The sequence below is a fragment of the Delphinapterus leucas genome, chromosome 7 (genome assembly GCF_059928025.1).
Source record: "Delphinapterus leucas isolate spDelLeu-1000000601 "Yukka" chromosome 7, BTC_Dleu_Yukka2, whole genome shotgun sequence".
NCBI classification, from domain to species: Eukaryota; Metazoa; Chordata; class Mammalia; order Artiodactyla; family Monodontidae; genus Delphinapterus; species Delphinapterus leucas.
Window position 1 is genome coordinate 69021476 of NC_143135.1, and position 13644 is coordinate 69035119.

Below are 13644 nucleotides of genomic sequence, written 5' to 3' on the forward strand. Positions count from 1 at the left end.
ATAGATGATTCTCTCCAGAAACATTTGTGGAAGGTATGCAAACACTGAATGGGTAGTTGGACTAGATGACCTGTAAAAGCCCTTCCACCTTGAAGTCTAATATTCTGACTTTTGCATATCATAGTCATAACCAGGAAATAAACACTTCGTTCACTTATTTAACAATACTGATTGAGTAGCTCATATTATGCCACACTCTACTTTAGGCCTATATTTTAATTCTATTAGCATGGTACATTCCTATATGCCAAGGAGATAGTAATGGAAAAAACTCGTTTGTTGACTCTTCAGAGATTTATTGAGCATCTGCTATGTGCTGGAGCACTGTGCTAAGCCTTGGGGAGATGGTGATGAACAAGACTGATGTAGTCCTTTTTCTTTCAGAGCTTACACCAGCAGAAAAAAATAGACAAAATGTATTTACAGTAAAGGGTGATACATGTTGTTATGAAATAAAAATGGTGTGAAAACCATTCTTTTCGTTCTGTTGTTTTTCCCCACATCAGAACTCCAACCAAAATCCAATCAAGTTTTTTATAGAGGAACTAGTATTTCCTTTCCTCAGACTTGTTTTAGGTTTTAAGTAAAAATTGAGAGCCTTTGGGCCTTAGCCCAGGAATGTTAGAAGACTTAAGAATGGCATTTTGTACTTAAAACCTCTGTGGTGTCAAAACTGGTGAATCTGCTGTTGAATAAGCCAATCAAAGGGACATCTCTTGTTCAGGATGACTCTGGGTACTTGAGAAAGGGATTCTGGAAATTCTGAGTTCTTTGAGTTCAAATACCTATTTCTAAACCTATTGCAACAGAGCTAATTTGTACTACATTTTTCAAGCAAGTTCTTATGCAAAACACCATGTCTTTTGCTGTGTGGTATATAGGAAGGAGCTTAATTAAGATGGGAAGCAGCCGTCTAAGATCTAGTTCTGGCTCTTCCATTAATTAATGTGTGACCTTGATGTCTCCGGGCTTCAGTTTTTTAAAAATGCTAAATGATCCTTAATTAGCCCTAAAATTCTGATTTGGTGCAACTAAATGGAGGAAATGATGTCTTTTATACCTGCCTCTCCTGCCTTCCTCCCAGCTACGCAAATATATTGGAAGCCCTATCAGCACCACTGAATGGATACTGAAGTAACTTGCTTTTCTCATCTGGACATTTGTGTGTTCTTTAAGCTGAAGTCTGAGGTCTCAACATCTACCTACTTATCCAGGCTGAATGACTGGATTTATACCAGGTCCTTGCGGAATGCTTCAGCTTCTATGAAGGAGGACCCTGCCCTGGGAGCACTTAGCAACCTCTCCAACTCTCGGTCTCTATAATTCTAGTTATCATCAAGCGTCTTGTTTCAAACACAGTAGACCTTCCTAGACTCAAAATATTACCACTTTTCTGACTAATAGTATCCCCATTGTCTAAAATCTTACATTACTCTGCCCACACCTGCCCACTTAGATTCCTTCCAAAGAGATACCACCAGCCAGATCACACCAAGTTTCTCTCCCGAAGGAGCAGCAGTGTAGCCCAGATAGTACATTTGAATCTGGTCCTACCTAGCCTGGGCTTGTTCCTCTCTCCCTGGCAGGCACAATTGAAGCCCCAGCTGACCTGCCGTCAAACCTTCTCAACTTATGATAGGCACATAGGTATATGTATATTTACATGTAAGAGCATGGAATCATTTTTCATAATTAGAATTTTCCTTCGAATTAGCCCACTCTAAAATTAATTAATTTATTTATTATTTTTAAACTAACTTTCTTTATTGTGACCTTATTTTTGATGTAATCCACACAATATTTTTTTCATTTTAGGACTCCCTTGTCTAAGTCAAAACTTTTGGGTCAGGGAGATCCATGCATTACCACCAGTACATAAGAGAAATGCAGGCAGTGACTTTATCAATATATTGCATTATATTATGGCAGCAACTGTACTTTTTAAAATGCCTTTGAAAAGTATGTACACTGTTAGCTCTGAAATTAGCTTTTAGTTTTAATTTAAAACGTTAACCTCTGGTTTTCGGAATTCTTCCTATTTAAATAATTGAACAATTTGAGGAAATAATGATCAAGCTATTCAAAGCAAGATCATAATTTTTCTTTTTCTCACATTTCACTCTTTTTAAATGTATTTTACTTTTCTACAATTGCCAGAGTTTCTCCTTGTGAGGCTGAGCTTCAGGAATTAATGGAACAAATTGACATCATGATAAACAACAAAAAACTGGATTGGGAAAGGAAGATGCGGGCTCTGGAGACACGATTAGATCTTCGGGATCAAGAGTTGGCAAGTGCACAAACTTGTTTAGAACAGAAAGGTCAAGAGGTACTGCATAGATGTGTTAATAAATTGTTAATTCCTCAGACTGTTATAAATAGTATTTGTCCTGTCCGAATATATTTTTCATTACACATACTTTTTATCAGGCATCAGCAAGAGCATTCATAGCTTGAAATTCTGTCGCAGTGTGCTACATGTATTCTATCAAATAAGCGGCAAGCAGAGCTTAAACCGGTAGTAATTTGCCAATGCAGACAGAAATAGAGTCTAGTCAATGTCCTCTAGGAAAGTGAACAAACATTCAATACGTATGTGAAGTAAATGCTGTTTGCAAGCAAAGATGTCCGTGCTTTTGCTGCTGTAGAAACAAAGTAGTCAACAAAGCTGTGCCTTTGGATGAGGCAGAGTTCAGGAGCATTTGCCTTTTCTCATCTGCTAGAAAAATCTTTCCTAAAAGAAGTAAAAGGTAAAGCCTTGATTGCATAACAAGAGAGAAAACAGTTTGGTGAAGGGAGTGTGTGTCTACCTGGGCGCCCACTTGGGAGGAATGCCCTGGGCCCCGGTGAAGGTGCTTGTGGCCAAGCTGGTGATGGTAGAAGGAGGTCTGAGTGCTCTCGGGCCTGCAGAGGAGTTCAGGAAAGGCATACGCTTCACCTGATGTGGACTTTCATGTCTGTGAATTTTTCTTTGGGGTGAGGCATAAGAAACATGTTTACTGATCACATGCTAATAACTAAAACATCAAGTCAACTTGTTCAGTGGCTGTTTTTCTAACTCTAGTGGCCTCTCAATGGAACTTAGTTTTTTGTCATGGTTAACTAAGTTAATGTTTGGCCTAGTTAGTTATCAATAGAGGCAGGTCATAAGACCTGGCATATGGAAGGGACTATTTTCTCACTTTTGTACCTGTCACAGTACAGATGTGCGAACAGGGGCCTCGCCTACTTTTTAAGCAGACAAATTCTGTAAGCCAAATCCCTAAGAACTCCTCTTAGACATTTCTCTTTTTCTTTTTAATTTGTTAGTTCTTATAAAAATGTAACAATTATTCCACAACACCAATAAAACAGAGCTCCCATTGAAGGTAGTAGCACCTAAAATAAAGGCTGAAGTGTGTCTGCGGGGGTTCTGCCCCAGGAACGATGACATAAGCCTCCCAAAAAGATAATGTGACGTAAATTTTAAATCTTGCTTTAGAATGTGCCCGTGAGAAGGATCTTTTGTCAAACATCCATACCATACTGTCTTAATGTGTACCCAGTGGAATAGTGCTAGCTACATTTGGTTTTTGTGAATTTAATTATTAATAACTATTCTAAGAACCACAGTACAAATATTTATTCTTGGTTTGGTACAGCAGTTTTATTTGAACTGTACTCCTCTTTTGTACATTTTCTGATTTTGTCAGGCAAAATTTAGAAAAATTAAATTTTATTCTTAATTCAGGTGGGGTTACTTAGACAGAAGTTGGACAGTTTGGAAAAATGTAACTTAGCAATGACTCAGAATTACGAAGCACAACTACAAACCCTAAAAGCTCAAGTAAGGAAACTTATTACAATTTAATATTATATGTTTTGGTATATGTTTTGACCTACAAAATTGTGTTAATTTTGTTAAAATGAATTATTTTTAGTACAAGCAAAAGTTCTAGTATTTCAACTACAGGTTATATGTTTGGCCCTGTCTTTCATTGTTTTATGTGTATTGATTTTGTCTCTTTTATTAGATTGTCAGCTCTGTATCCCTTTAACTCTTAGCACAGTGCTAGACTAATGGCTTTCTATTTATCAAGTGATTAGTAGATTAATTATATCATGATAATTAGCTTTGTGAACAACAAAAACAGAGTATTATCTTTTGTAGTCACTACTTCCTAATAGGGGTGTCCTTTCTTCTATGGCAATTTAAAATATGGAGGTTTGCTATTATGAAATAGATATTTGAAAGAACAAAACTGGTCTTTATTGCTTTATTACTGGTAGGGCTGTTTCATAAGTGAGAGGGCTTCTGCATATATGATGAGAGGGATACTGATTTCTTTCTGATTTATCCCTATATTATACTCCCCACTGTGCTAGGAAGCAAAAAGTCTTCTCTTTCTTCCCACAGGTGACACATAGGGCAATAAGCATCTGAGCATCTCAGGTCTCATAGGTACTGTATCCTTGCTTCACTTAGTAAATTAATCAATGGGAAATATGGTTTGATTATGAATTTTACTTTATAACCAGCTTTCTCTGGAGTGCAGAGATTTCACAGATGATAATATAGTTAAAGGAGCCCAAAGAAGTTAAAGTTCCTCCTTATGTACCTTCTTAGGGAGGTGATCAGCCATTGCAATAGGAATATGAAGCATTTGATTCCGCCTAATGGGTATGATCTTACACGACTAGCTCTTAAGTCTCTACCGAGATATTTTGCCTGCAATTTAAATAGCTGCTGCTAGATGGTGGCTTGAATTATGAAACTTTATATGGGTTTTCCTACTTAAGACTCTAAGCATTTAACACTTAAGTCAATCAACCTTACTTTTTCTATAAAGATGAAGCTCTAACATAGCAACATAAATATTGAATCACTATAATTTTTCAGTATAAACAAAGAGATCACAACCTGGAATAAGTTTGAAAAAATACAGAAATCTAGATACAAGTTAAGTACCATCTCTAAATTATATTTAACGAGTTCAGCCGCAGCTTACCAGATCTTTAATTTCTGGATTTTTTTTTTTTCATGTCTGTTGGTAAAAAGTTTTGGGCTTGTTTACAGGCACTGAGCAGTCATTTAATATATGAATCCTTGCCATTTGATGCTTTGCAGCTCTATTTTATTACTCAGCTGCCAGCTAGCCAACAAATGTCTTTACAGCAATTTTCACAAAAATTTGTTCTGTGTACTGACACTGAAAGCTTAGGAAATGCTATTTACTCTTCCTCTTCTCCTGGACATTCACAGTGCATAGTGGCGTATTACAGGCTGTGAGAAGTCTTGCTTTAAAAACATGCATTTAGCCTTTTTAATCCATCATTTTTCAAACATATTTGACCATGGAACCCTTTTGTTTTTTAAACTAAAACCAACTAACACCATAGCACAGCTACAGTGTAAACACCATAAACAGGTATTTCATAGAATACACTTTGGAAACACTACATTGTTGTTGAGAGAACAGCCATATGCTTCCGCTGCAGTTTTCTGCCTCTCTTTTCTTCTCTGGTTAAAAGAAAGGAAAGGAGAGAGTTGGGGGGAGAAGGCAGAAGAGAAGGAAGAGGAAAGGAGGGAAAAAGAGAGAAAAAGAAAAGTACTATGTATATGACTTGGTTTGCATAATAACTAGTAATATGTCATATTTCTAACCAGAAAATGATATCTTGTGGCAAACATGCTTTTGTTGCTGCTGGCTCACTCTACTGCTTCTTTCTTTGAAATTCCTCGTTTCTTTACAACCTTATTTTCCTAAAATTTCTTAAGGGTACATTTTACCACACTCTGTCTTAAAAAACTCAACTCTGTCAAAACTTTCTTGTAGAAATTGCTTCCTTTTATAAAATGGGATATTTTCTTTTCCTTCTAACCATTATAAAACTATAATTATATATATATTTGAGATTTCTACTTCTAGAAAGATGGAGTCAATGTACTTTCCCCTATTCTTCCTGCTAAATGGAACTAGAAATCCTGGGCATTATTTGTAAAACAATAAGAAGACTCTGAGAAGTGGAGAGGAAAGACAGACCAACTAGGACCTTGGGACCCAAGGAACAACATGGTGATGAGTTCCTGGAATTTCTTTTTACCTCTTATATCCCAGACTGGATAACAGAGAAGCCAGCAACCCAGACACTCCAGTGGGCACAATCAAACAAAAAGAGCCCCAAGGAAAGCCTGTTGCCTACAACTGAAAAACCAGAAGAAAAGACAACCTACCAAGATTAAACACTTTTAGATAATAACTGCTTGACACTAGCCAAAGGCCACAGAATAAGACTATGGCTGCAAACCCACTTCACTGGCAGAGACTGAGTGGACAGCCTCGGTTCCACCCTTACTATCTATAATGAGGTAGCTCAGGCCCCAACCTGGATGGGGTCAGAGAAGACTGAGTGGAAATCCAGGAGTTTCATCACCACGGGGTGTCAACAAGGCCCTCCCCAGCCCATGGTGTCAGTGGAGACCATGTGGAGAGCCTGGACTTCTCTGCCCATCTGGTGGTGATGAGGCAGCCCTCCTCCTCTTCTCTGGAATGGTATCCAAGGAAGCCTAATGAGGAGTCAGGACATTCACCACCTCTCCATAGTAACAGGGCTACGCCCCTCACTACAGCATCATTGAAGATCGTGTGAGAAGCAGTAACAAGGCACCTATGCCCCTCCAATCAAAGTGTTGTCAGCGGAAAATGTGGGGAGCCTGAACTCTCACTCTCACTCAGCAGTAATGAGGAATACCTCCTCCCAGTTACCAGCTGAGGCCGAGTTAAGACCTGGACTTTCCCTGCCAGCTGACAGCAACGAGGCAGCATTCTATTTTTCCCTACTGGGATGTTGTCAGAAAAGGACTGCTAAAACACAATATTTAAATAAAATCCAGAGTCATGTAACACAATACCCAAAAATGGCCTCAGTTAAAAAGTCACTCATCACGCCGAAGACAAGGAAGATCTCAACTTGAATGAGAATAGGCAATCAAGAGACACCAACGCTGAGTTGATATAGGTGTTAGAATTATCTGACAAGGAGTTTAAAGCAGCTATTATAAAAATGCTTCAGTGAGCAATTACAAACATCCCTGAAACAAATTAAATTAGAACGTTTTAGCAAAGAAATAAAACTAAAGAGCAAGCAGTTAGAAATTTTATAACTGAAAAATACAATAACCAAACTAAAAAAATTCAATGGATAGGCTCAAAAGCAGAATGGAGAGGACAGAGGACATAATCAGTGAACTTGAACATAGCAAAATAGAAATTACCCAATCTGAACAACAGAGAGAAAACAGACTAAAAGAAAATGAACCTCAAGGACCTGTAGTATTACTACAAAAGGTTGAAAACTTGTATCATCGGAGTCCCAGAAAAGAGGAGAAAAAAGGGTAGGACTGAAAAAGTATTCAAAGAAGTAATGACTGAAAAGTTTCAAAACCTGGCAAAAGATGTAAATCTACAGATTCAAGAGGCTGTGTGACACTCAAATATGATAAATCCAAACAAATCTACACCAAGACACATCATGGTCAAAGTTCTGAAAACTAAGACAAAGTCTTGGAAACAGGAAGAGAGAAATAACACTTTGCCTATATAGAAAAACCAATTCAGATAATGGATTTCTTATCAGAGACCACGGAGGCCAGAAGGAAGTGGAATGTTTTTCAATTGCTGAAAGAGAAAAAGTGTCAACCCAGAATTCCATGTTCAGAGAAAATATCCTTAAGAATCAAGAGGAAATTGAGAAATTCTCAAATGAAGGAAAACTAAGAGATTTTGTCAGTAATAGATCTGCCCTAAAAGGATAGCCAAAGGAAGTTCTCTTGGTAGAAAGGAAATGATAAAGACTTTTGAGACATCAGGAAGGAAGAAAAAAAATGGAAAAAGTGAAAACATGGGTAAATGCAATAGACTTTACTTCTCTTGAGTTTTCTATTGATAAATTGTTTGACAGCTGAAGCAAAAATTATAAGTGTCTAAAGTGATTCTTAATGTATATTGAGAAATTTCTTAAAGACAATAATGTTAGAAATGGGTCATGGCAAAGGGAAATAAAGAGAACTAAGATGCTGCACTTCACTTGAACTGGTAAAATGTTGACACCAGTAGATTGTAATAAGCTATGTGTCTATAATATTACACCTAGAGCAATAACTAAAAATGCTATACAGAGAAATACATTCAAAAATACTATAGATAAATCAAAATGGAATTCTAAATAATGTTCAAAGAACCCAGAGGAAGTCAGGAAAGCTAAAACAGAGAAAACAAAACCTGGATAACAAACAGAAAACAAAAAAATGTCAGGCTTAAACCCTAACATAATAATAATTACTTTAAATGAAAATGGTCTAAATACACGTGTTAAAAGATAGAGATTTACAGAGTAAATTTTAAAAAAGACCAAACTATATGCTGTGTTCCAGAAACTCACTTCAAATATAACTACATATGTAAATTGAAAGTAAAAAATAGAAAAAACAAAAAAATATAGAAAAATATATACCCTACAGATATTAATCAACAGAAAGCAGAAGTGGTGCCAAAATAATTCAATGGAGAAAAAAGTCTTTTCAACAGTGACAGGACAACTGGATATCCACATGAAAAAGAATTAAGTTCAACCCTTACCATAGACAAAAATTAACTCAAAATGGATCAAAGACCTAAATATAAAAACTAAATCTGTAAAACTCTTAGAAGAAAACATAGGAGTAAATCCTCATGATTTTGGATTAGGCAATAGTTTCTTAGATTTGGCACCAAAAGCACAATAAAAATTAGGTAAACTTGATTTCATGAAAATTTTAAAAACCTCTGTGCTTCAGAGCACACCAAAAGAAAGTGAAAAGACAACCGACAAAATGGGAGAAAACATTTGCAAATCATATATTTGATAAGGGACTAGTGTCCAGAATTAAAAGAAAAAAACTCTTACTAGTCAACAATAAAAAGAAGACCAAATTTTAAAATGGGCATAGGTATAAATAGGCGTTTCTCCAAAGGAGATATATAAATGACCAATAAGCACATGAAAAAGTGCTGAACATCATTAGTCATTAGGGAAATGCAAATCAAAACCATAATGAGATACCCCTTCACACCTGCTGATAGCTATAACCAAATGATAGATAACAGCAAATGTTGGTGAGGATATGGAGAAATTGGAACCCTATACATTACCACTGGAAATGAAAAATGGTGCAGCCACTTTGGAAAACTGTTTGGCAGTTCCTTAAAAAGTTAAACTTAAAGTTTCCATATGACCCAGCTATTCTACTCCTAGGTATATACCCAAGAGAAATTAAAACATATATCCACACAAAAACTTGTACACAGATGTTCATAGCAGCATTTTTCCATAATATCCAAAAAGTGGAAACAATCCAAATGTCCATCAATTGATGAATGGATAAACAAAATGTGGTATATCCATGCAATGAAATATTATTCAGCCATTAAAAGGAATGAAATATTGATACATGCTACAACATGGATGAACCTTGAAAACATTATGCTAAGTGAAAGAAACCAGACACAAAAGACTACATGTTGTATGACTCCATTAATATGAAATGATCAGAATAGGCAAATCTATAGAAACAGAAAGTAGATTAGTTGTTGCCAGGCCTTGGGGAAGGAGGAAATGTGTAGTCACTGTTAATAGATATAGGGTTTCTAACGGAGGTGATGAAAATATTCTGAAATTAGATAGTGTGATAGTTATACAACTATGAATATACTAGAAACCAATGAAGTATATACTCTAAAGGGTGAATTTGATAGTAGGTGAATTATATATCCATTTTAAAAACAATGTGAGAAGGAAAAAGGAAGCAGCAATGACTACATTACTGTCAGATAAAGTAGACACAATTGTTCACAGATTTACTTATAATAGTCAAAAACTGGGAGCAACCAAAAATGTCTCAATATGTGAATGGTCAAACAGACTGTGGTTACATCCATACCATGGAATAATACTGAGCAATAAAAAGGAATGAACTATTGATACACTCATGCACATATTGTACTGACATAAATTTCCTGGGTTTGATACTGTACTATATAGTTCAATAAGATGTAAATATTTGGGGAAACTGGATGAAGAGGACCCAGAACCTCTCTGTAATATCTTTGCAACTTCCTCTGAATCTATACTTATTTCAAGATAAAAAATAAAAACAAAAAATCTTGTTAAGTTATTTAGAAATTTCCTATCAACAGATGTTGATAGACCATGACACTTATAATCAATTACTTGAAGGTAGAAGCAAGAAAAAAAATAATACAGAGTCTAAGTTATAACAAGAATTACTGGTAAGAAAAAGATCATATCAAGCTTGATATTTAATTTTATTTAAACTTATATCAACATGAATAAGCGTATGTTGTTTGTATCTTTTAAATTAAGTCCTCAGTTTTCTTAAATGGATTATAAGTTGGTTATTTTATAGATTGAGTTACTGAAATTAAAATCGTCAACACAAGATGTCACTAAATAAAAATAAGAAAAAAACTTGGTTGTTTTAAATTTTGAGCCTTGCTACATATGGTTAAGACAAAACTGAACAAAACATTTTATCAAGTGAATCGCTGTTTAACTGTGCAGTTAATGAAGTTCCAAATTTACATGAAAGCTGAATTGCGTTCAACTTCAATAATTTAGTTTTAATAACTAGTTCTATCTTCACTAATTGGAACATTTAAGCTTTACTGCATTTGCTAATCGTGACTTAAATTTTGAAAGAGGTACACAAGAAAAGAACTATCGTGAAATCGAGTTAGAAATAACCAATAATAAAATGTTATCATTCTGTATTATTTACAGTTCTCCAAACTAACTAATAGCTTTGAAAAACTGAGATTACACCAGATGAAACAAAATAAATTTCGACAAAAAGAAGTACCACACGTCAAAGAAATACCCTTTGAACTGAGCAATTTGAACCAGAAATTAGAGGTGAGCTATATTTTCTTAGTTTCTCCCTGTGTATTGAGATGGGTTTTTGTTGTTGCTGTTGAGGGCTATTTGTCTCTCGTGTACACAATGACATGTACCGCTGTGGTAACAAACTCCATTAGAAATCAACTTCTCATTGAATATATTTTCTTAGTGCACCTTCCCTTCAGGCACTTAGTGAATTAAAACATCACTTCGATTTATACATCTTTTATGTGTATCAGCATTTTTGGAGAGCAAAAAACAAAGTTCAAAGGAACTGCAGATGTCGAGTGAAGTTGAAGGACATCCCTGGGGTCACTTAAAGCGAGTGTCTAGTAAATCTTTTAATGGCTGTTTAACTATTAGGTACTTAAATCCCAATGAAGCCTCATAGCAGTTTTCAGAACAGAGCTTGAAGTCTCAGGATCTTTTCTTTGAAGAGGTAGTGCCACTCCAATATAGCTACCCCATGTTACCCGGAACTTCTAAAATCTCAGTCCCTATAAAGGTTTACTATGACATAGATACACTTATTTTAATCCCCTTAACTTTCCAACCTTGGAAAAAATAAACCAGCTATTTTTCTTCCCTGTGCCCTTGAGCATTCCTGCTACTGGTCACATGACAGCAAATAGATTCTAGTATGAATCCCTGTTCTCTAACCTTAGCTAAATTCCCAGTGCTGCTCGATCATTGTTTTTTAATTGACCTCAAGTTGACCCCTATCATGTTATCCCAGTCATTTTTTTTTTCACTGTTCTCAAGCCCTAAACCCCAGCTTCTCCCACCGTCAGCCAATGATTTCAGTTTCTTCTACTTTGTTAATAGGTAATGGTTCTGTACTTCCCAATCAACCAGGTAGAAACCCCTTAGGAATCTTTGATCTGTTCCTTTCTCTAACTCTCATATTCCAGCCCAGATTTGCCCCTTTCCTTTGTCTAATGCCTCTTATCTCTGTCTTTCTCCTATCTAATTGTCCTTGCCCTGTTTCATACTTCTTCATCTTTATCATGACTCTTCAATTAAGTCCTTCTCAAACTTTTCCTCCAAAATATTTTTAAGAGCAGGAAAAAAAAAAAAATCTGGAATCACAGTCCTAAAACCAGCCTATCGCAAGAACTTTGTTGGAAGTCTTTGGTTTTAGTTTTTAAATTCCTGCAAATTTTATATTGTACTGAATAATAAATGTACCTTCTTTTAAATACAAAATTACTACCACTGAGTAAGGTTGACCCTCTAGGAAAATGCACTGTGTATAACTCCCTGGCTCTTGCAGTGGTGTAACTCGACTGGCTTCTGAAATATTCTGGTCTCACAGAAGATGCCCAAAGACTGCGACATAATATACACGAGCTTTCACTGAAAATGCAGTTAAGTCACTGATGTTCCATTTGATTGACTTCTCATGGGGATTAGTGGGAGAATTACATTCATATAAATTGTTTGGACAAAGAAAAAGCCTTAAATTAAGTACTTTGTGTGTATACATTTTACATTTAGGGAGCTAAATATTTATATAAAATGTATCTCGTGAAATTATAGTGGAAATTAGTAGCAAAGTATGACTTGATATGTTTGTACTTATACAAACATTTTTAAGCACACTATGTAGATACAGTTTAATCTATTTTATTACAGAAATGCTTCATGTACCTGTTTTTGCTTAGAAGCATCTGAAAAATTAATGTGTAGGAGATGGGCTGTTCCAGTTTTAGTCTACATCTAAGCATGTTTCTCCTTGGGGACAAACATTTATACACTGGTACAGCGATCGAGCAATGGGAAGCAGCTTGCTATAGTGGAAGAACCTGACAGTTTACAACTTAAAATAGGACCTGACTGACTCATTTATTTGCCCTGTGACCTTTAGACAAGCTGTTAACTTCACAGAGATTACAGTTTTCACCAATAAATGGGGGCTAAAAATATAAGTGACATTGTGGTTATGGAAGAAAAAAATATGTGTGTATGTGTGTTTAGATGCACACTCAAGCATTTGGGGGTAAAAATACATGAAGTCTGGAAGTTGCCTTAAAATACTCCAACAAGAATGGGTGGAGCGATAGATGAAATATAGATGGACTGAGTTGACAGTAGTTAAGCTGGGTGAAGGGTATATGGGAGTTTGTTTTACTCTCTACTTTTATGTAAGTATGGACATTTTCATACTAAAAAGTTAAAACTATCTTGCAAGTGGAGGTTTGTAGAGTCCCTGACATACAGTAATCACTAAAGAAATGGTCATTCTACCTCTCAAGATTTAGTAGAGGGATTAAAAACTATATATAATAATATAGCTTCTGCTAGAAACTTTGATTTTAATGCCTCTGATCCACTCTCAAACTTAAAGACCTAGAAAAGGTTTCTAGCTGTGGAGAACGTACTCTGGAGGTTTAAGCAAGTGTACAGAGCCTCTGGAACTGGAGCCTGGGCCGACACCTCCAGTCTCTACAAAATCCTCATAAAGCTTTTCTGTGTCTTTGCACGGCCCCATGACTGCTGGAGATGTGCTTGCTTGTTTGCTGATCTTGAAACCAATACATCTGTAAGACCAAGGAAGCCAGGACTGTTATAAGGACCAGACTATATGTTTGTGACACACATTTTTAGCCTTGTTTGGCCTCATTCTTGGCCTCATTTCTACCTGTTGTAGAATTTGTAAGGAAGTGAGGCTGATGTTCCTGCCTCCTCCTAAAGCATGCTGGGAAATAT

General features: G+C 36.0%; 1 protein-coding gene across 1 annotated transcript in view; it reads left to right on the top strand.

Moving 5' to 3' along the window:
• Nucleotides 1-13644, top strand: part of DEUP1 (deuterosome assembly protein 1) — a 104463-nt gene that overhangs the window by 26967 nt on the left and 63852 nt on the right. Inside the window, 3 exon segments of the mRNA XM_089915872.1 lie at nt 2072-2329; nt 3731-3826; nt 10819-10950. Coding sequence (XP_089771998.1) covers nt 2072-2329; nt 3731-3826; nt 10819-10950 — 486 coding nt within the window.